At 45.9% G+C, this 26,336-nt stretch overlaps 6 protein-coding genes across 6 annotated transcripts; 4 read left to right on the plus strand and 2 right to left on the minus strand.

Moving 5' to 3' along the window:
* Nucleotides 1-1,985: 1,985 nt before the first annotated feature.
* FOXG_22436 (uncharacterized protein) lies at nucleotides 1,986-2,817 on the minus strand (the record flags this gene model as incomplete). Its single annotated transcript, XM_018402844.1, has 4 exons — nucleotides 1,986-2,055; nucleotides 2,116-2,195; nucleotides 2,263-2,448; nucleotides 2,533-2,817. 4 exons carry the CDS (start codon nucleotides 2,815-2,817, stop codon nucleotides 1,986-1,988), a joined length of 621 nt encoding a protein of 206 aa, XP_018257015.1.
* A 1,604-nt stretch (nucleotides 2,818-4,421) lies between these two features.
* On the plus strand, nucleotides 4,422-4,901 carry FOXG_22437 (uncharacterized protein; the record flags this gene model as incomplete). Its single annotated transcript, XM_018402845.1, has 1 exon — nucleotides 4,422-4,901. One exon carries the CDS (start codon nucleotides 4,422-4,424, stop codon nucleotides 4,899-4,901), a length of 480 nt encoding a protein of 159 aa, XP_018257016.1.
* Nucleotides 4,902-7,839: 2,938 nt separating this feature from the next.
* On the minus strand, nucleotides 7,840-9,813 carry FOXG_16371 (uncharacterized protein; the record flags this gene model as incomplete). Its single annotated transcript, XM_018396404.1, has 4 exons — nucleotides 9,353-9,813; nucleotides 9,262-9,303; nucleotides 8,062-9,211; nucleotides 7,840-8,013 (listed from the first exon to the last, which is right to left on the minus strand). The coding sequence occupies exons 1-4, from the start codon at nucleotides 9,688-9,690 to the stop codon at nucleotides 7,840-7,842; spliced, it is 1,704 nt and encodes a 567-aa protein (XP_018257017.1). The 5' UTR covers nucleotides 9,691-9,813.
* A 1,472-nt stretch (nucleotides 9,814-11,285) lies between these two features.
* FOXG_16372 (uncharacterized protein) lies at nucleotides 11,286-12,636 on the plus strand (the record flags this gene model as incomplete). Its single annotated transcript, XM_018396405.1, has 4 exons — nucleotides 11,286-11,683; nucleotides 11,743-11,971; nucleotides 12,025-12,427; nucleotides 12,488-12,636. The coding sequence occupies 4 exons, from the start codon at nucleotides 11,286-11,288 to the stop codon at nucleotides 12,634-12,636; spliced, it is 1,179 nt and encodes a 392-aa protein (XP_018257018.1).
* Nucleotides 12,637-14,133: 1,497 nt separating this feature from the next.
* On the plus strand, nucleotides 14,134-15,357 carry FOXG_16373 (uncharacterized protein; the record flags this gene model as incomplete). The annotated part of the gene is made up of 2 exons (XM_018396406.1): nucleotides 14,134-14,814; nucleotides 14,866-15,357. The coding sequence occupies 2 exons, from the start codon at nucleotides 14,134-14,136 to the stop codon at nucleotides 15,355-15,357; spliced, it is 1,173 nt and encodes a 390-aa protein (XP_018257019.1).
* A 5,407-nt stretch (nucleotides 15,358-20,764) lies between these two features.
* On the plus strand, nucleotides 20,765-24,184 carry FOXG_22438 (uncharacterized protein; the record flags this gene model as incomplete). Its single annotated transcript, XM_018402846.1, has 1 exon — nucleotides 20,765-24,184. The coding sequence occupies one exon, from the start codon at nucleotides 20,765-20,767 to the stop codon at nucleotides 24,182-24,184; it is 3,420 nt and encodes a 1,139-aa protein (XP_018257020.1).
* Between the last annotated feature and the right edge of the window lie 2,152 nt (nucleotides 24,185-26,336).

Here is a 26,336-nt window from a genome sequence, read left to right on the forward strand (position 1 = left end):
CTGATCCTTGACAGTCACAAAAGCCACCACTCTGCCGATTTCGAGAGGTATTATAAGGAGAACAAGATCATTACGCTATGTATTCCTGCTCATGCACCTCACTTACTTCAACCCATTGATGTTGGGTGCTTTGGGCCGCTAAAACAGGCTTATGGTCGAGAAATAGAGCATCTGATTAAATGCTCTATAACCCATATTTCTAAGAACGAGTTCTTTTCTGCCTTCTATACTGCATTTAAAGCTACTTTTACTGAAAGAAATATCCGGGGAGGTTTTAGAGGAGCTGGACTTGCTCCTTTTAACCCGGAAAATGTAATCTCAAAGCTTGATGTGCAGCTACGGACTCCAACGCCTCCCGGGGAGGCTGCTAAACCTTCGACCCCATGGGGTTCAAAGACCCCAAAGACAGCAACTGAGGCTCAATCTCAATCTGAATACCTCGAAGGCGAATCGGAAGTCATAAAAGCAGCTCCCCAGAGTCAATAGTTGAAGCTTTAAACTCTAGTACTAAAGCAACAAAGGCCGCTCTACATCGGCTAGCCTTAGTAGAGGCTAGGTTAAAGGATCTTGAACAAGCAAATAAGATACTAAGCCGGCGCCGAAGGGCAAAAAGGACTAGACTACAGAAAGGAGGGGCAATGACGGTACAGGAAGCATCGCAAGTAATTGATCAGTTGGATGTTGATGCGCAGGTAGTGGCCGAATGATCTAGAAATGGTGCTCAAGGAAGGTCGGAGCGCCCGGGTGGTCGGCGTTGCGGTGTATGCGGCAAGGCCGGGCATAATGCAAGGACCTGTCGGGTAGTGATTGAGACCCCAAGAGAAGAGTATAGTGAGTAGTTTTAATTGATTAGATGGTTTATGGCGGTTTTAAAGCGATTTAAAGTCAAGAGGTTGAGATTTTTGTGACACTCGCTTATCGACCACGTTATATATATTCATTCAGTTCCCCTGCGCAATATAAACAACACCGAATGGCCCATTCCCATCTATAAATACAACCCCGGGAACAGCTCAAATGCAAAAATTACAATTCTTACGCTCGCCGATAGTAGTGACGACTTGCAAAACATTCCCTTGCATCCACTGCCCTTAGCTGAACGTCAAATAGATGTCTTCAGTACTGTTGACGGCTCCGCTGACACTACGACTCACTGGCCGGACGGCACAGCCGTCGTTGCAACGTATCAGGGTTCCAAGGAGGGCGCCTCAACACAGAATAGCAAATCCCCGAAAATCCCTGGTCAGAATACGTATATTAATCTCGGTCTCAACAAGCGTCCGACCTTCTTCGGTTGCAACACACACTCCAATAACTCAGGACCAATGATTGTTTACCAACCCCATGCGCTGTATATATATGGGTCCAACTTCGCAATCTTTGACCTCAAATACAGTGATACTGAGCGGAACTACATTGTTAGCAACGGCTACAAACATCGCAACCATGGGCAATGTCACGGTGGACTCAGACTGGCCCGCCTGCGTAGGCTGCGCGGTGTTGGCACGCAGCTTGGTACGCACAGGTACGAAGACACTATCCAAACGCGTAGACTGCTTCTCGAGGTCCTATTGGAATGGTGCGACAAACTCAACAATTCCGGGTACATACGAGCCGGAGCAAATCATTGTCAGTGGCGTAGGGCACTCAGCACCCGTTGTGGTGGCGGTAGGAGTTACCTGGTAGTCAATGTCATGTTGCTGTATGTTTTACTTGATTAATCAGAGATTAAAAAGAATCATATATGTTGTCACGATGGCTCTCGAGCTTATGATCTTCCTATGTCGGAGCCACCTCAGTATACTACGCTATTGATTCAACCTGCTGTACTCTCTACTCTTTTCAAAGTTTTGACTATGATCTGGTTATGGTATTATCCGCCAAACACAAAACAAACTTGGATGTTGCAGGTTGTTGCTCTTCTTGTGGGCGAATTCATCCGCGCGCTCTCACCCAGGCTAGACCGAAGTAGTAGGCATCATAATCTAGACATTGTTCGTCGCGCCATTCTCCTCTTCAGCTCTCTGGTTGTAGCCGTGCGCTCGAGAATCACCCCTTTAGTGCAGGAACCATTAGTCTACCGTCCAAATGCCACCACGTTTCAAGAGTACTTACTTGGTAAGTTTTTCAGCCTGACGCCTGATTTCGCGCTTTGTCTCATCGATCCTAATATAAGTACGGAAGACGTATACCCCCTAGAGATTGTTGCGTTAGGTTTTCCGAGTGTTTAAAAACAGGAACGAATTCATGGAAATGACCCACAAGGATCCCACTCAGAAGATGGAGGAACCATGCGATAAATGAAAAGGCCAGGACCGTCTTCCACGACCCGCAACCCGCCCCGTTGATGGTAACTGTCCCAATGGGCCCGACTCGCCAGAAACGACCCCAATAGTAGCCCCAATAGTCGTAATACCAACCTACAGAGCAAGCGTGACCACCAGTTCTCTATAAAATAAAACGAACATTGCGCATGATTAGTATATGGTCTTAGTTATGCGGTGATATGAAAATGGAAGAGGGGAGCCATACAGTCTGAAGCAGGCAGTATGCCACGAGCCACATCACAAACATTACAAAGTCAAAGGGAAATCCCAAGAACATATTCTTAAATGGCGGACAGAAAATGAAGGAGTAGATGATACCAAGGCACGCAACAACGATGCCATAGATGATCCGTCCATCGGCATACACCTCCGCGATGCTGATAAGGTAACAGAAGCGCGAGAGAATTCCTAGGACGATTATAGCGGAGGCAAGCTCGCCAAGACGGAGAAGAATGGAAATAACTTTATGTGCAACACCAGTTCCTACCATTTTGGAATGTAGCAGGAGTGATTGAGAAGATGATGTAGGTCACTTCAGTTTGCAACCGTTATGTGGTAGGTACAGCTAAATGAGTTTGCTGCTCAGATTAAGACGAAGTGCAAGGAGAACTGTGGTGTATATACTTACGAGGCAACTGGTTAATTTCTGCATCTGATATCATCATTACGCAACAGTGTTATTGATCGGTAGTTTCATTGTGTCCAATTCATGTGTGGTACGAGTTGTCATATCATATGGCAGACGGCAATAATCGCTACAGAATTGTACTTGACAGATTAGCGAGAGGAGTGGAATTAAAGTTTAGGACAGAAGTCAGCATGTTCTGATAACGGGTCTGGACTGTTCCTCAGCTAAAACTTTAAAGTGCCAGTGTTATGATGAGTCATTGACTGCTGGCAGCCGTAATTCAGGGTTGTTTGACTATTCCCTATTCTGGTGCAAAGAATCTTGGTTGGTGTGGCATGCAAAGACACACATAACATCACGCAACCGACAGATTCCTTTGCAACATGTTTTTGCTGTAATTCTGTCATCGGTATGTTCCTCCTTCCCTGTGCAATTCCCATTCCTTACCCGGCTTCTTTATGCGTATACGTTAAGAACCGAATTATATATACATTCCTTACAGCCTTTGAGAGTTGTATAGAGGAATAGGTCCCCGCATGGTGGGTGATTATGTAGAGCGTACTCACGGGCCAGGTCAGTAGCTTAGCATCCATCCAGGAATTGTTTGTCAAGTACCTAGAACTTGCAAATAGTTCCTCGAGTGCAGGTGAGGCGTTTTCGTTCGCAAGATGTACTTGATGGTGGGCCATCACGATCACAAGCAAAGATGACACTCGACGACGCGGGACAAATGAAGCAATACTAACAGTCAATGAAGGAAAAGCATAACACACCCTTTGGCTTGGGCTCAACAGGCTCTGCTGAAAATGATCGGGTCATGTTCGCTGGGTATCATGAGGCAGTAGAGGCAGGCCGACTACTATCGGAAACATTGTCTGCAGGCGGTTCCAAGGGGATCGAGATATGCTAATTTTCTAGTTTAGTCTCTTGTTCAGCCTCTTTGCGTGGTTATTCTTTTCAACTTGTGAAATCACCCGCCATCAGGAGTTGACTAACAGCAGTCTATAGTCTGTCTACAAGACAGGTTTGCGAGTGGGAGAGTGCGACTTCAACATATTCCAGAAACCCTTTCTTGACCTCTCTCTTCACTATACAGTATCTTCTTTCAAGCGCAAAATACAAGGAAGCTGGGGTGTTCGTCGTGATCATGACGTGCTTTTTCAAATTGACTAGCTATCGGACCTCCCTCCGAGCAGTTTTACTGGACGCCACCCTTGCAATTCGCCAGGGATAACGCCACATGGATCTCGCGCGTTTTTTATTGGTCAACTTGTTTTGTTAGTTGTTGTCACCCGACGATACGCTCAAGTTGATACCACTTTATGTAGAGATTACGGCACTTTGTATATTTGGCTTGTGTCCATAAGTATGTGGCTTCTTATAATTTTATCAACACATTCGGGTCATCCGGACTTTCTGATTTATTGCAAGCCCATTGCTCTGTGGCCTGCCAACCAAGTCTTGAGATGAACCTTCACTATATCTGCCACGAGGCTGACACAGAGCCTCCGAGGAGAGAGCCGAATGGGCCTTTGACTCGTCCTGAGGAGGCGAGCAACCCATCGAATCAACAACCCCTTAGCAAGAATATTTCACTTCATGTTCCCGACGTTCAACTTCAACGTCAACTTCGATCAGCATCGCGCAAATCAAAGAACCGAAAACGTTGTAGCGCAGCTCCCAGCAATCAAGAACACGCCCGAAAAAGCCATAACTTTGTCGAGAAACATTACCGTGCCCGACTCAAGGCGCAGTTTGAAAGGCTCCTCGAAGTTCTGCCAGCGGCACAGGCACGGAGCCTTGCTGACAGGGATATCGCAGCCAATCTTGGCCAGGTTCTAAGCAGAGGACAAATATTGGATATGGCAAGAAATCGAATCCTTGAGTTGGAAGGAAAGATTGAGGTTATACTGAAAAAGAGAAGAGATGGCTATCACGTATCATGACGGACATAAGGCGAGCGATTTATAGTAAGGGTACAGCATGAAAATCTTATTATCGTAATCGTATGGTCTTAGAAGGAATTTGATTTTATTCGGGACTATCAGATGGTTTTAAGAGCAATTAGTCCACGACATTAAGCATATATAATAATATAAAATATGAAAAAAAAAAAAGGCTGCTCTTCAAAGCGCGATCTATGGTCTTGCAAGAGGTAGACTATCGTTGATCGTGAGAAGGTAACCAATAAACTCATATCTACAGCTTCAATATACGTATATATATAACTTATAGAGTAACGTACATGATAAGCGTGCGGGATAAACATTTCTCAACATTACATCTAACGTATATAATAAGCGAGTGCACCAACCAAGCGAGTGCACCAGAAATTCCCACTATCAAGACAGAATAGAGCTTAAAATCACAGCAAAGCATCTAAGTAATTGAAACTAATCTCTATACTCTTCTTCAGATATTCGTACAGCTATCTGACTTGTTCTTGTATTATGTCCAGTCTTTCCACAGGTTCTACAGCGCCTTTCTCTCGCCAGCTCTGTCCTTCCCCTACCACCACTTCTCGATAATTCGGCCACCATCTGCGTATCAACGTCTTTCTGATCAATTACATCCATACCCTCACCTACAGTCATCTTTCCTCCATTACGTAGGCGGCTTTTTTTTTTTGCTCTGCGCCTTTTGCTAAGAGTCTCATTTGCCTGTCGAAGGATCTGATTCTCACACTCTAATAATGCTATCTGATGCATTATCGCCTTCGTTCCCTTAGAAGATGACTTGAGCGCGTTAACAATAGATGCTGGAGAGCTGTACTGGTGCCTTCTGATTCGTCTTTCAAGGTATTCAGACTGAGAAGTGGCCTCGAGGACAGTCTTTGCCGTCTTGGGCACCCAAAGGTCGGGAAGGCTAGCCTCCTCCTCGATTGGCGTTGGAGTTCGTAGCTGCACATCAAGCTTCGATATAACACTTTCCGGGTCTAAAGGAACAAGCCCGGACCCTCTAAGCCCCCCCCCCGATATTACTTTCAGTTATAGCGGCTTGGTGGGCGGCATAAAATGCCGGAAAGAAGTCCGTCTTTGGAACATGGGTTAGAGAGCACCTAATCAGATGCTCTATTTCTCGACCATATGCCCTTTTGAGCGGCCCAAAGCACCCGACATCAAGAGGTTGAAGTAGATGAGATGAATGAGGCGGCATACATAGCGTAATGATGTGGTTCTCTTCGCAATATTTTTCAAAGTCAACCGAGTGGTGACTTTCGTGTCCATCGAGGATTAGAAGACGATAGCGACCAGTTGATCGGGTTTTTGTGCATTGATCAAAGTGCTTGAGCCACTCAAGACCAGTCTCATTATCGGTCCAGCCATTTTGAGTTGTCGCAATAGCCCAATCCCCGGGGAGATTGCTTTCTTGGTACCAGCTGGCGAGGTGATATTGGCCCGCAACGACGATAAACGGCGCGATGGCCCAGCCTTCCGCATTGATCGCCTGAATCACTGTAACCCACTCTCGGTTTCCAGGCTGCACTGAATTCACCTTTCCACGTTTTTCTACGCCTGTGATAACCATTCCGCTTGCAATAACGCCCATCATAAAGCCGGTCTCGTCAAAGTTATAGATATCAGCGAGGCTGATACCATATTTCGCGATTGTATTCTCCACGAGCCTAAACCAATCGCGGATAATAGTTGGATCTTCGCATTTGGCCCTCTGATAATCTTATTTACGAAAAGAACGCGCCTTGAGGTCTAGTTGTCGCCTGACGAAGTTGGAAGCCCAGCGCTTGCCAACAGGTGACGCGTCGCGGTCGGCGAGCAGTCGGTTGGCCATTTCTTCAACACCACGCAGTCGCGGGGGAAATCCTCGTGAATCCAGGTCAAGAATGAACTGAACAATGATCTGCTCTTCTAGATCAGATAATCTGCGTGAGTTAGGAATGGTATCGCGTCGAGACTGGATGCCTTTCTGTCGGCGACGAAGGGCATAATAATCCACCTGGTACAACCTTGCGGCGGGTCGGAGACCCAGTTTCGGGTCATTTTGAAGGGCTCGAAGAGCGAGAAGCATGTTAGCTTCATTATTTGATTGTGGCATATTTAATGGTTGAGGAGTAGTTAATTAGATGTGAAGAGGAGAGATTGGGAGATTTTTGGTGCACTCGCTTGGTTGGTGCACTCGCTTATCATATACGTTACGACCTAATTGAAAAGGAACTCACAGAATCATCTAATCTTCGACATCCTTCTCAAGGTCATTGAGCTGTAAATGTGCTTTACTCAGCCAACGATCATGAATCTGTTCAAGCTCTGGAAGTACTGCTGATTGACCTCTGCGCTCTTTAAGTATTCTTACTCGAGGATTTATTAAGGGACCTGACGTGCCGGCAAGTATGAAGGATAAGAGGACCGATGGAGAATAGACTATAATAATGGATCTAAAGAAATAATCTCTATAGTATCTATGCGCAAATGAGGCAGGGCTTGCTGCTCTTTAAGTAATAGCGTTTCATATTCTCTTCTAGCATCTTCCTAAGTAAAACAAATTCCAATATTAGGTATATATCCTGGCATCATATGCCCTATTGTCTTGTTACAATTTTACTAGAGGTGAGACTCCTGTCAGACATTGCGTGTATTCAGTCCATTGATCCAGATTGGTACATTCATGTCGTGTTCTGTTTTTATTCTGCCCCTTCAAGGTTTTACCTTTTTGGATGTAATCTTAAAGTACCCCAGCTTGCACGTAACACCTATTGCCTGTTCAACAACTCCACATAAATCGTCGATATCGTAACCTGCTAGGATATCATTATTTTACCGCCTAGCCAGCCAACTTACTATAACCACATCAAGCGAAGATACTGAACGTCCTAATATATTAAAATATAGTTATATTTCCGACTGCTTCAAACCTTTTATAGGAATCTCATTCTCCACCATGCATTGCCCGAAAGACCTTTGCATTGGCATCGCCAACGGCCTGTTCAAAAGCATTCCTATCGGCTTTGCAAACCATGCCGAGCTTCGGAAGCTCATCCTTTTCAAAATACCTCTGCACAACTTCGTTCGTGCACTTGGATACTCCATTCTGGAACCCATGCTATATGGTGTTAGTTTGAGAGCAGGAAGGGAGGGAGTTTCAACTTACGCCGGCACCCTCGTGGACCAGAAGTCTGCTTTCACCGAAGCGCGAAGATACGTCCCAAGCACCACTCAGAGGCGTGACAGGATCCCATTTGCCATTCACAAGAAGAATGGGGTTCTTAGTATTAATTTGGTCAAAGCTGCCACCGTATGTTTCGGCCGCGGTGAAAGGCCACTGCGCACAAGGCCAGAACTTGCCGCTGATAGAATCCGCGAAAGAGCCCTGTGCCACCTGAGCCTGAAGCAGTGAGTACATATCTTCGGGTTTCTCTGCTCTATACTTGGAATCGGAACATGCGATTGCGTGGAAAGCGTCGACACCTAGGTTCCATGGTAATCCATCCTCTTTCTGCTTCTCTGGTGCCTCTTTGGCGGCTTGAGCTTGGATTTCGATAGCTTCAGGTCCAATCAGGCTGCTAAAGTTCCCAACAAGTACCGGGCCAAGTATCGAGCTGAGACGTAAGAACTTGGCGGGGCTATACAAATTGGCTTGGATCACACTTTTAATGAAGAGTGATAGATCCCACTTTCCAGGGCTAAACCAGAAGACCCGCGGGGCCTGGAGCTCTTTTGGCACCATGATAGGATCATCCTTAAGCTTCTGAAGAACATCGGAAAGTTGGCTCATCAGGCTCTCGGCCGTGGTTTTAGTGCCGGTGAAGTTAGCCAGCGGGCAAACTTCTACATCAGCGTCAATACACTGCTCGAAAAAGTGGAACAGTGCAGATTCCGTATCGCGTGTAGCACTAGCCCAATTACCGCGGTAGTATCCATCAGGCTCGACGACAGAATCCAGGAGCAAATGACCAATGCGTTCAGGGAACATGGCTGCAAAGGTCTGTCCGAGAATGGTGCTATACGAGCGGCCCCAGAATCGTAGGAGACCATCCTCTTTTAAGGCATCGACGATGGCGAGCAGATCTTTAGCAACAAAGGTGGTTCCATAAAAGCGGCCGGTGTCTTTATGGTTCTCATAGCAACCCTTAAAGTACTCTTTGGCACCGTGCCAAGTCTGATGTTTGAGAATATTGTAGGCATCAACCTGAGGGTTAGGTAATTGTGAATAGGGGTTGCGCCGGGACAGGCTGCCCGAGTCTGAGTCGGCGGTCTTGTTTCTGACTGCGCAGGAGAAGGGGATCGTACGTCCTGTGCCTCTGGATCTTTATGAGCTTACTGTTGCTTGCTGAAGACGACTAGAACCTACCGTGCATCAAAGCCAATAACGTTGAAGCTGCCACCTAGAATACTACAGACATTAGAATTATGTAGCACAATAAAGTGCTTAAGCAACTTACTCTCGATACATAGGACCAAGAACTGCGACCTCTTCAATACCAGAAGACCCAGGACCACCGGGGTTAAAGATAACACTAGCCCTAGCAGGCTGCCTGGTTGCATTAACCTTGATCAGCTGGAGATCAATCTCTCCGCCGGACTTTGGATTCGTGTAGTCGAGGGGAACTTTGATTGTCGCGCAGTCGATGGCTTCTTTGATCTGCTCTTGGCGCGACTTGGGGAAGGGCAGGTCGCACGGCTTCCAGTCCAGGCCATCGACATTGTCGTTGCGTGGTAGCACGATTGCTAGGCTTAGTGGTATAAGAAGGAGAAAGCTTATTGCAGTGAGTCGAAGCATGATAAGATTGTTGTAAAGGTTTGGTGTAGAAGAAATGGCTCTGGAGAGACTATGTCAAAATGTAGGGGAAATCGCAAGCTCTTTAAGCTTCATTTCTGAACTCAGTGGCTATGCACAGCCTAGCTCAAGCAGCCGTTGAACTATCCTTGGCGGGAGGAGAATGACGCAGCATCTTCACCGGTTTTCCAGTAACTGAAATGAAGTGACGCTGATCTGGTAGTATGGAAACTTGGAATAGATCTCATGTCAATGTTTTAGTGAGGCCGTGATATTCACACAGCGGCCTATTATACTTAATTTAGGAAGTAGATGAACGATCGTTTGGAGGGCTATATGTACCGGCCAATGAATGAGCTGCCTTGGATAGGGTGGGGTTCATATGCTTGGCTAGCTGGGCTAAGTCCTACCTTCACCAGACCATGCCCTTTTCTTGCTAGATGCGCCGCGCTTTAAAGCTTGGGAAGAACCAGAAGCGGTTAGATACGCACGAATACAATGGAGTGAGTGTATCCAAGTGTGGACCAGAATGTTGTGATGTTATTGATCGTCGACTTGATTCTTTGATCAGTCTGCCAAAGAGGGGTGAAACCCCTCTTTGGATACAAGAATAATATTGCAATAAGAGAAGTGGAGCCCATTCCTGTTGGGTTAGTGATAGTGCCTCGATAAAAGAAACATGTATTTTGTGGGTCCCCGGATATATCAATACCGGGTAGCGGGGAAAACACGTAAGAGAAGAAGAACAGAAAAAGAAGAACAGAGACAGAAGCTCCTGGGGACTAGATTGATCCTCAAGTGTGAAAATTAACCCTATTTTAATTGGATATTAACCCTACTCGCGTATCTGACAATTCCCAGCCGCCAATCTAACAGAAGCCAACCCCGCTTAGCCAACCTATCAGAGTATTGGTACCTAGTCTGGGCAAGGCGGTAAGAGGGTTAGACTGGGGTTTGTTCCATCTTCCTGACCAAGGTGGGACACTCTTGGAGCAGCAGGGAAATAACTTAGCGCAGCCACTGGCCTCGTGAGATTAATCGTCCAGTCATTTTGAATAATACCACCACTACTTAAATATCTGCATGACAATTATAAGAGTAATATTAAATAGAATTCTTGATTTTGAATCCAAACCCAGTTCCTGTTGCAGGGTGCAGCTCAAGCCCAAAACAAATGCCAAGAACTGAAATCAGGATTTCCGTGTCCTCGAGTGACGCAATTTTGCTATGCGCCTAACGCTAATGCTTTAGCTGCTATCGGCAAGACACAAGGCTTACAAATGCATAGCCGAACAAACGATCCTTCCAACTATCCACTCCATGTTTGGTTGGTAGCTGGCTGCTGTGCCTCAGGCCACCGAGATAGCTATTGGCTTCGCGACGACCGTAAACTCACCTCTATCCAAGGATACTTTCGTCACGTATCCACAAATGTGCTTTACAGCACAAACTATGTATAGCGCGAATGCGGCGAATTAAGGCGCTCCAGTGACTACCTAATAGCATAATTTCAAACTAGATAAATTGCTGCCGGAACGTACGACTAACGTCTCTCACCTTGGGTTTTTAAGAAACATTTAACTCAAAGTCTCTTCACAATGGCTGTTGAAACATCGAATTTGTTTGCTAAGCTGAAGGCTCACTTAGCTCATACACAAGCCAAGTTTTACCAACCCGACTCATCTGACTACAAACAAGTTGAACAATGCTTCATTGAGAAGCCAGTTAAAACTCTCGGTATCGTTAAACCGCAAAATGCAGATGAAGTTGCCGCAGTGCTTCAATTCTGCATTAGGAATAATGTCAAGTTCAGTGTACGATCGGGGGGGCATGATTGCGCAGCCCGCACGCTTGTCAATAAAACACTTGTGATCGATATGCGAGATATTAATGGGGTTGCCATCTCTAAAGATAAACAGAGCGCAAAGGTTGGAGGAGGTATCCTGACTGGCCAGGTGGCCAAAGTTTTAGGCGAAGAGGGATTAACTACGCCGGTGTGAGTACCTAGACTGCTAACAAGCTGCCTCTCTTGCCAATGCTAATTAAATAATCAAGGGGGACTATCGCCTCTGTAGGATACACTGGATGGAGTACTCTTGGTGGCTATGGACCATTGACGTCACATTACGGCCTGGGAGTTGATCAGATCACTGGTGCTAAGATCGTCAAGGCTCGCGGAGAGATCCAGACTGCTGATGGAGAGTTGCTTGTTGGCATCAGAGGCGGGGGTGGATCACTCGGCATTATTGTCGAGCTCACTATCAAGGTTTATCCAATTGACAAAGTGAGTCATTCAACTGTGTAAATAGGGTCCCTTGCTAACTCGATTCGGCTCAGATTCTTTCTTCTACTATTATATATGAATCGAGTAATTTGGAAGCTGCCCTGACTTCATACACTCAACATTACGAAGGGCTGCTCTCCACTCAAATGCTTCCAATTTGCCTTCAGCTCCAGCCAGCGATTATGCAAATGCCAGGCCAAGGAGTGGTTTTTGGAATAATCGCCAACTGGCACGGAAAGAACAAAGAAGAGGGGCGCTTCTGGATTAAGAATATCGCAGGAGCGGGGAAATGCGTCATGGAGGCTACCCAGGAAACCACAGTTGCCAAGATGCTCCAAAACAATGAAAAATTAGTTACTTGGCCATCATATGGTCGGGTCTTCACCCTAAATGTCAAGAAACTAACAACGAAAACGATAAAAGTTCTTGCCAGACACTGTTCTGATGCACTTGGAGGTGGCTTGATCTTCTCATATCACACGTGACATTCTTGACAAGAGCCGATACAACAATCAGTCTTCGGTACAAGAGCAAGGCATCATATGCTCGAGATTTACGCCGTTGTTCCAGATAGCAGCATTGTGGAAGAGCGAGTGCGATGGGCTGCGCAAGTCAAAGCCGATCTCGAGATGGCGGATGCTAGTGTTCAGCAGCACTGCCAATGAATCAAATCCAATCAAACAAGCGGTCAACAAATCCAGCATCGCGGACTATCAAATTTCTGAAATATGACCCCGGATTTGATTTGTTTGATTTGAGGGCAGCGCTGCTGCTCAGGAAGACTAGTGCCCAATTGGACAGCCAAGGCAGCCGGAAGCTAAGGGCATAGTAGACGAGCTGTAGGTCGTGTGGTTAGCGAGAAACTTTGCGGCGCAAGGATTCACAGGGTCGACGAACGAAGGCGAGGCTGAAGCAGGCCATAATAGCCCAGAGCCAGTCAGAGCCTTCCTCGGAGAGGTGAGATTGGCCGCCCTGAGGGTTGACGTGGAGAGCGTCATTGCGGGAGTAGATTAAATCTATAACTGCCAAGGTGATGAAGTTACTAAATGTTGTTTTGAAGTTGGTATGGCCTTATTAGGGCCGTGTTAACCCGAATAAAATGGTATCGAGTTTCGCGTGAGTTGCAAGTAGATAGCATATGACCGGGGGAAGATTGAGCGGAAGCGGATGATACCAGTCCTTCTCTAATAAACCCAAGTCCCTCGTCGTGGCCTGCTTGTCGATGTCACGAGCCCTGATTTGCTAATGTGTCTTATGGAATGCGTATATATTCTTGGTTGAGCTGTTTCCCCGCTCTAAGTCCCAGGAATCTCTTTATACTTGGTCCGACTGCAGTATCACTGCTATAACGATCGCACGCCTCATTATGTACAATACATAACTGACATCGACGTGGCATTTGCATCTGCCAAGATTAGACTCACACCAAGCTCATCACACCGTCATAAATTCGTGCGTAGCCATCAGTCAATCGACAAAACCAGTCTAGGACATAGGCAGTGTCTTGTTGCATTAACCAATTATTTACTATTCAAGTTGCATATCAGTGATAATTCACGTGTCAGGTCTGGCTGAGTGCTGCAAGTACAGTGTCCTGCTGCGTAAGTATGATCACACTTATGCCGCTGAAAGCTCTGACCTGGCGACATTCGATATGTGGCGTTCAGCCTCTGGAATGATGAACGGTTAATGACCGACTGATTATGTTGTTGGATCACGCATGGATGCTGATGCAGTTGATAATTAAGTGTTATTATTCTCTCCTTGCAGTCGGAAGGACCTTTGAGGCCTTATATCTTCGACTGATTCTTTCTAGGACTTGAGTCCTTGAGTCCTAGATCCTACGATTTGAGTTTTAGGACATCAAACTTTAATTTTAATCTTGAACCTTAATCCTGAAGTTCAGGGGGAACCATCAAGTCTTCCAACACTGCCTCCTCTCATGTATATGTCTGTCCCTTCCATGTTAAAAACACCTTGTTCGTACAGCCGCCATTCTGCTGACTCTGGACAACCCCACCAACTACCCGAACCGTACCACTCGCACTAGCGTCACCAACAGCACTCGTCCTATCTTAAAGGGATCGTCTCGAGACGTCATATTTCAGCCATCTTTCTCCTCAAATTATCCCCATTTTTCATCTAGTGCCAGCTCCCTCGACATGATTTCTTTTGTGGAATTCCGGAAGCCGGCCGACGATCATGAACCTTCGAACCGCCAATCGCTTCCTCCGGTCCCTGAGGCCATTCAGGGAACCAAACCAGGCCATTATCCTCCTAGACCTCCGTCTAGCATTCAGCTGGGGCTCAGTCTTCCATCGCCTTTCGGTCCCGCTTCTAGATCGTTCCCCGAGGCTGAGAAGCACTTCTCTCTGCAGCCACGGCACACGGTTTCACCTTTTCCTCCCCGACAGGATGCTCTTCCCGCCTTCTCGCATACCCCTGGGCCTCCTTTCACCAACCGGCCGCTACCGTCTCCTGTTTCTGACCGCCGCCAGAGGTTCTCAGCTAAGCCAGAGATCCTTACTCAACACCGCCGTCCTGAACAGCAGAAGCCTCCTGAGCTTCATCATTCCCTCAACGGAGTGTATGCGCATTCTCCTCCGCCACTTCCGCCTCCGGCTCCAGCTGCCTACCAACCCGGTCAACTATCTCCTCGCCAGATGCCTCTGCCCGCTTGTATGAGCTATCCCAGGCACGCGGTTCCTACTCATGTCCCAGGTCTTTGTGATCCAAGGGCACCTCCTCACGCTGAAGAAGCCGATTATGCTACCCGAGCTCTATATGATGCTACGGTCAGGATATACTTTGAGAACTGGAGCTATCAAGATTCCTTGAGCCGAGTAAGTCGAACTAAGCGAGTATGCACGGTCGTTAATGCTGACTATCATTAGATTGGGTCCTCATCCCGCATGCTTTTTAACTTTGTCGAAGCGTACAGCCGAACTGCTGGTGAGCAGCACGGAGCTCACCTCATCCCCGAAAGACTGCCGACGGAACAGGAAGTTAGCGACATGCTCAGCAACATTGACATCATTAAGCGTTCTCTGGAACAAGTGAGAGACTTGGTGCAAACATCAATTCAGAACGAGCGAACTTGTGAAGGAGCCAAGTTGAAGGGCCCCAACGAAGAGGAGCACGACGTGCCTAGTCACAGAGATGCAATGAAGCCCCAGTATGGTATGACGGAGGTCAAGAAGCGACAAAGGGTAAGGCCCGTCACGCGAGGAAAACAAGACAAAGCTCACGTGAACGTTGGCAGCGTGCGGTTCCACCTGGCGGATGCCATAGCTGCGACCGAATCGACACCCCTGAATGGCGACGCGGACCTGATGGAGGGAGGACGTTGTGCAATGCATGCGGCCTCCACTATGCAAAATTGTTAAGGAAACTATAACTTGAAGCGATGTCGATCCGCTCGAAACCCGAAGAAGCATATCAACCATGAGGCTCACACACGGTCCCCAAAGACTTGACCCATGAGCAGTCCAGCTACATCTACTGTACCAGTTACCAGCAGTAGTTTGACGACGTACACAGTTTTCGTCCGTGCGGGGTATGAAGCTCTTCGCCTTAACAACTCTAAACTAAACCATCCGTGCTTGGTCTTCAAAATGACACCGACAGCATGGGGTTGAAGCCTGTAGTCTGAGAATCATCTCCACAAGAAAGAAACTTGTGATAGAGTACGCGAGAACAATCTTGGCCGCCAATCGAGCACATCAACTGATCTCAACTAGATTTGAATCCCCAGAGCAGGCCACGTTCTTCCCAGTTCTGGTGTTTCTCGGGGCCTACGCAACTCTGCCGTTGCCAGGTAAACAATACAGCCTCTCGTTCAGCGCGGTAAATACGGAATCCAGAGCTTTTGAAATCCCTTGGGCTCTGGGTCGAGCCTGGGGTGCGCGTCCTGATTTGCTGCCCATGACGAGCACAGGTACGCTCTCTCGCTTGATGTGTCGCGTCCTACGACACACCCCGGGGATGATCACAAGCTCTCTTTGAATCTAGAAAGGGACCCACGAAACTCCTTCGGACCCTTGAATTGCGGAATCCAGATCATGTTCTTCACACAACTCGGCCACTTCACCACGATACAGAATCATGGTGGGGAATCTATCTACCGATGTAGACGAAATGTAGATAGACGCCAAGATGAAGACGGAAAGGAGAGGGACTTTTTTTATTACGCAATTCCCTTCTAAAGCAAGGTACCGGTGCTCCCACCTTACTACCATCCAAGACCACCTAATGCATAAACAAAATTTCGCTCCTCCCATACAACATCCAAATTTTAATATCTACAAAAATAGGCCCCATTCTCAATTATTAAATTAGGTTTTGGAGAAAGTTTCTAGAAAATTCTTCAAATTTTACTGTCTGCGTGGTTTGTTTTAGCCTCTCAATCGCTCCGTGTGCGCTGCCAGTGCTTTGTTACGACCATAAAGTCATCACTTTCGTCCTCTGATCCGACACCCACGCCAATCACCGACTCGACCTCCTCGTCTACACCCAACTCTATTTCTGCCTCTGTTGAATCAGGAAGAGCTTCCCCAGTCGCTAGAGCTTCTGCTAGAGTCATAAATCGTCGGTTCCGGTTCGGTATCGCCTTCCTTTTACTACCTCGCCGCACCTGGGCCACCTGCTTTTCGAGGCCAGCAATTCGCTCATTCTGAACGTCCACCTTCATCTCTGAAGCTTCTAAGCCCTTTTTGATCTTACTGTGCTTCCACCTGGTCGGTCGGCTTCGGTGTTTGGCCATATCCCTCACTTGCCGGCTCGTTTTCGGGGTATCATCTGAGTGCAGTGGAGGAGGGCTTGGTGTCTGGAACTGTTCCTGCAGTTTTTCTTTGTCCGGTTGAATTTCCGGATGTGTTAAAGCTTTTTGACGGCTGAGAGGCGAATTTCCAGTATATCTCCAGCCGGATAAGATAATCTCCTTCCTCATGGCCGCCTCCCTGGCTTTCGGATATGCCCGAATAAAGTTGACTTTGTCAACCGGCACAGAATCGGTCAAACTAGCCAGCATTTGGAGTTCTTTCCGATACGCACCTTTGATGACATTAAAAATTCCATTGTATAACGGTTCTAAACCATGGGAACAATGTGCTGATAGGTAACAGCAGTAGACGTTGTTTAGAAAGCACGTAGCCATCCATTCATCCCGGATGCTTGTCAGCGATCTTATAGCTGTTGGAAGATCCGGGAGTCCCCCTCTCCTTCAGGATTCAGACTGTTAGTCTGAAAGTCTTAGATTAAAAATTCAAAGTCCTAGATACAATCATCTAGAGATATTAACCCGTGAATAATTCTCAGCTCAATAAAGTTTTACAAAAATATATTTTCACCAAGCACTACCGCGCAATATAAACAATACAATGAGGTCTTTAGGAACACTAGATGTGTTGACTGTGCAGAACACCGGTGCTGGAGTTGCCGATCGGGCCGCAGACGAAGAGTGACTGGACATGCTAGTGGACGTTATCCTGGCTGCGTCTGTATACGATTGAACTGACGACCGTGGTGTCTCAGTCTTGCTCAGCATGCCTAGCTATAGTTAAGTCTGCTCCAGCTCGCCGCAAACCTGGGTGAGCTGGTCTCGGATTTGCGATAATTCTTGTGCCATCTGGGCCGTGGCCCTGGTCGCTTCCTCAGTCATGTGATCTCTAAGCTTGGTGAACTTAAGCTCAAATTCGGCCTTCATTGCTTCGACTTTCTTATTGAAGTCCTGCTCAAGCTCTAGACTGCCTCTACTGTACCCCTGGATGACTTAGGGGCAGTTTGCTTCTGAGCTCGGTTTTATCCTAGAGCTCCCTCACTAGTCTCACATTCCTCCTGCCATTCTATATTACCGTTTTAATTCTCTATCTCTAATACCTTTATTATCCTGACCCTCTTCTGCTGAGGGCAATAATATCCCCCGCCCGAACCATCCGGATTATCTCCCATGACGTGTTGTTTATATTGCGCAGTAGTGCTGGGTGAAAATGTATTTTATGAAACTTGGTTATTCATTAGTGAGATGAGAGTTCTTCTCAGGTTTATATCTCTAAATGATTTCGTCTAGGACTTTAAACTTTAAATCTAGGACTTTCAGACTGTTAGTCTGAATCCTGAAGGGAAGGGGGATCCCCGGATTTTCCAACAGTAGGCACAAGTTTAGATATTTTCTGTCGGTTGCAGCGGTTGCAATCAGGGTGGGGAATCTATCTACCAATATAGACGAAATGTAGATGTAGATAGATGTAGATCTACATCTATCTATCTACCAGGGGGCCATGTGGGTCATCTATCTATCTATCTTACCGTCGGATATGTAGGCGAAATGTAGATAGACGCCAAGATGAACACGGAAAGTAGAGGGACTTTTTTTGGTGCGCAATTCCCTTCCAGAGCAAGGTACCGGTACCCTCACCTTACTACCTACCAACACCCCCTGTCGGATCATTTCCCTTCCACCTTTTCCTCAAGCTCATCGCAAATTTTGGTCAATCTCTTGATACAGCTCCCCCTTTTCAAATGTCAAGTGGCATACCATATAGTCGACTCACAGTATAGAGCATCTGCCACAATGCCAACTCCAAGCGACTTGTTCAGTCAATCGGTAACGTGTTTGATAAGTGAGTGGGTCATCCAAGTGAGTGAGTCAATCTTATTTCCACCTTAAATCCGGGGTTTAAAAAATTCTTTAAAAATTCAAACTAAGCCTAAATTGGCTGTAGTTTTAGTAGCATATATATAAGTCTTAAAATATATTATATACATTTTTTAAGATTTTTAGAAAAATTCTATATAGCTATAAACCTTAAAAGCTATTTATACTGTATTTTATACTGTATAATTAAGCTTTACTATATAAAATAAAATAGCAAAAAATCTTAAAGAAATATTTTATAATAAGGTTAATTATACTATTCTTAAAAATATTTTCTTTAAATTTTTATCTATTTTATTTAGAATAAAAAGATACTATAGGGTAGGTTTTTTAATACTATACAGTGCAGTGACTCACTCACTTGGATGACCCACTCACTTATCAAACACGTTAAACTTAAAGTTATAAGTATTTTTATAAATATTTTTATTTTTATTTTAAAACTTTAAAATTTATATATAATTTAAGAATTAAATATTAACGTGTATGATAAGCGAGTGGGCCAGACAAGCGAGTGAGTCACTACATTTCTCACCTTAAAAGCCCTTTTTTAAACTTTTCTTAAAAGGTCAATTTAACTCTGAAATAGCTAAAGAATATAATATAATATATTTAACTACTAAATCTTTATATATTACTTTTATAAAAACTATAACTATTTTCTTTATAAAGTTATATAGCAAAGTCTATTTACACTGTGAAATACACTGTATTTTAAGGTTTTATATAGAAAATAAAATAGATAAAAATCTTTTAAAAATATCAATTATTGTAATTAACTATACTAAGTATAAAAATATTCTTTTAAGATTTTTAGATATTTTATTTACGAGTTAGAACTCTATAGGGTAGGCTGTTTTTATACTATACAGTATAGTGGCTCACTCGCTTGTCTAGCTCACTCGCTTATCATATACGTTAAATTAAATTAAAATAATTATTAAAGTATTTTAATACTCCTTATAATATATAAAGCCAAAATAAATTAATTAAAATACTATAAAAATTAAACCTATTTTATAATAATTAAAAAAAGCCTATTATATTTAATTTTTCAACTTTTATCTTAAGGCTATTATATATATCTATAATAAAAGGTTATATTTTAATAATATAAATAAAAAAAAGTTATATTTATATAATTTAATTCTTAACTAGCTTAAATAAGAAAAAGCTAAAATTTGAGATTTTATCTTATATTTTTAAACCTTTTTAAAAAAGCTGAATTTTGGTGAGGAAAGTGTGCGGGGTCTAGGGGTGTAAGGGGTGTGTCACGGGTCAGGCTCGGGAATACAGGTGAACAGGGAACGCTTTAGGCGGATAGGTTCTATTGCTACGGATAGGCACTGCCGGCAGGTCAGGCTCTATTGACAAGACGTAGCTCGAGGAGCTACGTTCGGGAGCTATCTGGCGGTCGGTCAAGATCTTCTGCGATAACGTATCGCCACGTGACTGAGATCCACTTGGCCTATCGGTCTAGGGTAACCTGGTCTGGTCTTACGCTGTGACAGGGTGGTGGGGAAATACGTTAGTCGGTAACGGGGGCCCGTTACTGTTAGATTGGCGGCTGGGAATTGTTGGATAAGTGATAGCGCCTCGATAAAAGAAACATTTATTTTGTGGGTCCCCGGATATATCAATACCGGGTAGCGGGGAAAACACCTAAAAGGACAGAACAGAGACAGAAGCTCCTGGGGACTAGATCGATGCTCAAGTGTGAAAATAAACCCCATTTTAATTGGGCATCAACCCTACTCGCGTATCCAACAATTCCCAGCCACCAATTTAACAGTGACCTCCTGAAGGGCTGTGGCACTCAAAGGGAGAGGAAGAATTGCAAGCCACAAGCATAAAAACTTCAGCCGCTAACAAAGAACGCAGTATTTAGTAATCTATGACGTTAACATACCAACCCCTTCTACAAAGTGAACTTTGTTTTAACATCATTTCAATCCTCCCTTAAAGCAATGCAAGGCTTGCCAACCAGGACTGTCAGGTGGTTGCTCTTTAGTGACCTTCATTTTAAGCATCATGACTTGAATCGAGTCTGGCAGACAGCGAAGTGGATTGTTGCTGAGGCGGAGCGACATCAGGTCAGGAGGGTAGTAGTATGCGGCGATCTGCTAATGAGCCGCACCATGCAGCCAACGCATGTTTTGTCTACATGTTATCGCTTCATTGGCTTGCTCAGTGATATCATACCCCAAGTCCATATCTTACTTGGGAACCATGACCTTGCCTACCGTCGTGACTACCAAACCACAGCCCTCGACGCCTTCAACATTAATCGCCTAGCCCCCTACGTCTCTATTCATAAAGATATTGCCCAACACGAGTGGGATGGCCGACGTGTTATAGTTTTGCCATTTCGTGAAGAGCAGAGTGAGTTGACAGATGCTGTGGCTTCTCTGAGTCCTATAGAGGCGAGCAAAACCGTTGCCTTTGCCCATCTTGCGATCAACAAGGCCATCACACAGCGGTACGTGGTCGGTGCTGACTTCAAAAACCTATCGGCGGCGAAATCTATCACATACAATGGATTGACGAGTCCGGATCAGTTTGCCTCACTGGCCCGTACCTTTACGGGACATTTCCACAGCCACCAGACCATCACTCAGAAGCAACCAAATACCAACAAGATGGATCTTCGGGGAAGCATCACGTACCTGGGCTCACCATTGCAACTGAACTGGAGCGACCTTTACGACGAGAAGCGTGGCATTCTGTTATTCAATCCAGAAACGCTCGAGCACGAAACGCTTATTAACCCATATGTCATTGGCTATACAACTGCAGATTTACATGAAGTCCTCAACGACCAGGCTAACGAAGAAGCCGTGAAGGACAAGCACGTAATGCTTCTAGGTGATTTGAGCCATCTCAAGTATGTTATGGCTCGTGACAAGCTCCTCTCACTTGGGGCGCGGAGTGTACGGGACTGGAACCCTATGGGCTTTAAATCGCATTCTGGCCGCGCGGCTTTGGGATCATCGGTCCCAGCGAGCGATGCATCCGTCCAGCCCTTAGAGGAGCCCATGAAAATCGACGACATAACAGGCGATAGGGTCTTCAGCTCTGCCCTTGACTACCAACCTCGAGCCAATAGACTCGATTTTGCGGCGGAGGCTCGGGAGTATGTTACATCACTAGAATTGGATAACTCTCTCTCCTTGCGACAAGAAGAGTTAATCCGAGTTGGCCAGCGAATGATTCAAGTTTCCCGCGGGCTGGTAGATCAGGATGAAGAAGACGTCCAGCTGAACTATGAGGACTTTCTCGACAGGTCAACTCAGGCTATCAGCACGAGAAGCGCTACCGATCTGAAAGGTGCCTCTGATCATACCTTCGCCGCAGTGCCATCCACTCTTACGATCACCAATTTCCTGAGCGTGCAGAACACCATCACCATTGACTTCCGGTATGATCTTGCGCGTGGACTAACCTTCCTGGTTGGCGAGAATGGCTCTGGCAAGAGCATGCTGATTGAGGCCATGGTTTGGTGCCAGTTTGGGCAGTGCATTCGCAGTGGCATGGCGGCCGACGATGTTGTCAACGATATTATAGGTAAGAATTGCTGCGTCACGCTGGAGTTCGCCAACGGTTACGCGATCTCGCGTCATCGCAAGCACAAGAAAAACGGTAACCGTGTTATAGTCCTTTTACATGGCGAGGCCCAGCTGCAGTATGATCACCCAGACAAAGGCACGACACAGGAGGCTATCGTCGAGTTGCTTGGTATCAACTACGAAACATACATCAAGACAGTCGTATTGAGCCACGAGAGCGCTGCGAGCTTCTTGAGCTCAAAGGCAGCGGAGAAGCGTAAATTGACAGAGGCAGCTCTTGGAATGTCAATACTAGATACCTATGGGAAGGTATCGAGATTTCTCCTTAAGGACGTTGATGAAAACGCGAACGCGGTAAATAAGAATATGCAGGACATGGCCCACACAATGGAACATACTGAAAAACGTATCGAAGTTTTGGACCGGAAACGAAGAACATGTGAAATGGAGGCGTATAACGCTGCGGCATCTCTTGAGTTGGCGATACAGGACCATGCAGCCGCTAGATTACGAAGTGATGGGCGGTTTGGACACGGAGACCCTGAGCTTGCTATAGACTCCGCAGAGTATGAACAGAAGATGTCGGCCTCAAGCCAGGGAGTTCAGAATGCAATGGAAACGGCACACTTCGCCGAGCTTACAATGCGTTCCCGCGCAGAGGTCTCGGCATTGACAGATCAGATCAGCATGGAGGAGAAAAGCCGACAACGCCTAGAAAAGGAATATACCCAAATACGGGGAATGGGGAATGCCGATTTCATGTCATGGCTCGCCGGACTGCAACAGAAACTCGGTCAACAATTGGAGGCCGTGCCAGCAGATCGTCCCGCCATACACCAAAGGCTCTTATATGCCATGAGAACAGTGGTTATCAGGGGTGCGATGGGCATATTGGAATTCTTGATAAGCAACTATCAAGCAATCGACACCAAACATCAACAACGAAGAGTGGCCATTGACCGTCTCTGTGAGGACATTAAAGACAGCAAGTTGCGGCTGCAAAGCCTCCATCTCGAGGTAACGGATATTATTCATCGAAACCAGCTTGCCACTAGCCAGGCCCTTCTGGTGGTCGACAAGCAGCTTATGGCGGTCGAGCAGGCTCAAAACACATGCGCAGATGTTATGTTCAAGCAGCAGCAGGCCATGTTTAGGCAACAGGAAGAGCTCATATTTAAACAACGGCAAGAGGCTAAACACAAGCAGCAGCAAGAAGAGGTGATGCTCAAGCGGCACGAAGCAACTACCTATACATGCCTTATCGAAGCCGAGCAGTCATCTCTACACTCGACTAGTCAGAAATACGATAACCTGGCTCTCAAACTTAAAGAGCTTGCAGCTGATCGCGAGGTTTTTGCCTTCTGGTCCTCTGCTTTAACAAAACGTAATAAGCGCACTAGTTCCTCAGCCAAATCCAGGGGGGGATCAACGGCCAACTTCCGCGAATATGTCCTCGAAAAGTCAATATCAGATCTCAATAGGTTACTTGCACAGATCCTTACGGCGCTGTACGACGACACACGCCACACAAACGCCATCGCAACGGGAATGCTGAGTTCATTGTTCGACTATGAATCAATTGGCGCCATGGAACATGAATCTGGTTCGCCTGTGCCTGTTCTCGATCAGAGCCTTGCTATCCACCACTCGCTCGCCTATGGGAAGCGATCGGGTGGCGAGCGCAAGCGTCTCGACCTAGCACTCTTCTTCGCACTGCTACATCTGGATTGGGCAGAGAGCGCGCATCGGGCACATTACCTGCTCATCGATGAGGTGTTTGACAGTCTCGACGAGGCGGGTCAGGAGGCAGTTGTCAGGTGGTGCATGATAATGCTACAGTCGATGGTCGGTTGGATTGTGATCGTTACTCATAGCCGATTCTTGGCTGAGCGAGATCCGGAAAGGGATGCGGGTAAGGCCATGGTTATGCGGATAAAGATGGGGAGCCAAGGTACGGAGCTTGTTAATGATAAACAGAGGATTGGTATCTAAGAGAGGGCTTAAGACGGTTAAGGATAACAATATACCTATAGTATTTAAAAAACTAACTATTAAAATGTATTTTACTTGTATAGCTAGGAGTTATTCATAGTTTAAGATATAGGATTTAGCAGGCCCGGCGGTGGTTATTAGGTAGTGTAGAATAATACTATAACTAACGTGTTTGACAAGTATGCGCCGCACTTTTCTGAACCCTTTAACTAGTAATCAATTTAAAACCACTACAAACTATCTAATTAGATAAAACTACTCACTATACTCTTCCCCAGAGATCTCAATTACTACCTGACAGGTCCTTGCATTATGCCCGGCCTTGCCGCATAACGTGTATGATAAGCAAGTGGGCCATCCAAGTAAGTGGGCCACTTCTTGTATACCCTTAAGGTAAAAATTAAAATAAAAACAACACAAGCTATCTAATTAATTAAAACTACTCGCGATACTCTCCTCCTTCCTTTATATTGCCTGTCCTGGACATTTTCGCATTGCCGGGTGAGATCGACGTTGACTTCGTCAAAGATGCTGTCGCGAAGATCTGCCTGCTGATACTACTTCTCGACGATTCGGCCACTACCTGCGCATCTACATCCATCTGATCAACTACTTGCCTTGATTCCCCTGCAGTCATCACCCCTCCTTTCTGTAATCGAGTTCTTTTTGCCCTTCGGCGTCGACTAAGTATCTCATTTGCTTGTTCAAGGTCATTCATCCTAGCCTCTACTAAGGCTAGCTTATGCATGACTGTGCTTGTTCCCTTCTCAAAACACTTCACAGCTTGAATAAGTGACTCTGGAGAGCTGCTATGATGTCTTCTGATTCGTTTCTGTAAGTAGGCAGATTGAGATTGGACCTCAAGAACTGTCTTTGGGGTCTTTGAAACCCATGGGGTTAAGGGTTCAGCAACCTCCTCGGAAGGCGTTGGAGTCCGCAGATTCATATCAAGCTTTGAGATCACGCTTTCCGGGTTAAAAGGAGCAAGCCCAGCTCCTCTAAAACCCCCTTTGATATTTTTTTCGGTTATAGTGGCTTGGAAGGCGGCGTGGAAGGCGGGAAAGAACTCAGTCTTCGAAATATAGGTTATAGAGCATCTGATCAGATGCTCTATTTCTCGACCATATGCCTTCTTTAGTGGCCCAAAGCACCCGATATCAAGAGGCTGAAGTAGATGAGACGCATGAGCCGGAATACAGAGCGTGATGATATTATTCTCCTGGCAATATTTCTCAAAAGCGACGGAGTGGTGACTTTCATGACCATCGAGGATCAGAAGACGATAAGAACCAACTGATCGGTCAGTTGTGCATCGGTTGAAGTTCTTAAGCCACTCAAGGCCCAGTTCATTATTTGTCCAGCCATTTTGGCTCGTTGCAATAACCCAGCCGTTTGGGAGGGTAGGTTCTTCATGCCAGTTGGCAAGGTGATATTGGCCCGCGCCAATGATAAACGGCTCGATCGCCCAGCCTTCCGCATTAATCGCTTGAATGACTGTAATCCATTCACGATTCCCAGGCTGCACTAATTTTGGTCTTCCAAGCCTTTCTGAACCTGTGACGACCATGCCGCTTGAGATAACACCCATCATAAAGCCAGTCTCATCAAAGTTCCAGATATCATCTGATCGGACACCATACTTCGCGATTGCGTTCTGTACGAGCCTAAACCAGCTACGAATAATCGATGGATCTTCGCATTTAGCTCTCTGGTAGTCATATTTCCGAAATAAACGCGTCTTGAGCTCTGGTTGTCGCTTTACAAAGTTATGAGCCCAGCGCTTGCCGACAGGTAACGCATCGCGGTCAGCAAGCAGAGAATTAGCCATTTCTTCCACAAAACGTAATTGTGAGGGAAATCCTCGCGAATCTAGATCAAGAATGAATTGGACTATTATCTGCTCTTCCAGATCAGATAGTTTCCGTGACTTTGGAATCCAATCGCGTCGTGATTGAATGCCTTGCTGGCGGCGACGTAGGCGGCGCTCATCAATCTCATACATCTTTGCAGCGCGTCGGACACTTAATTTCGGGTTATTCTGAAGGGTCTGAAGAGCAAGAAGGGTTTTAGCTTTAATTGAAGGGTGTGACATGATAAATGGTTGAAAACTAATTGATTAGGATTCAGGTAAAATGTATGATGTAAGAGGGAA

The sequence above is a fragment of the Fusarium oxysporum genome, genomic scaffold (assembly GCF_000149955.1).
Source record: "Fusarium oxysporum f. sp. lycopersici 4287 supercont2.34 genomic scaffold, whole genome shotgun sequence".
NCBI classification, from domain to species: Eukaryota; Fungi; Ascomycota; class Sordariomycetes; order Hypocreales; family Nectriaceae; genus Fusarium; species Fusarium oxysporum.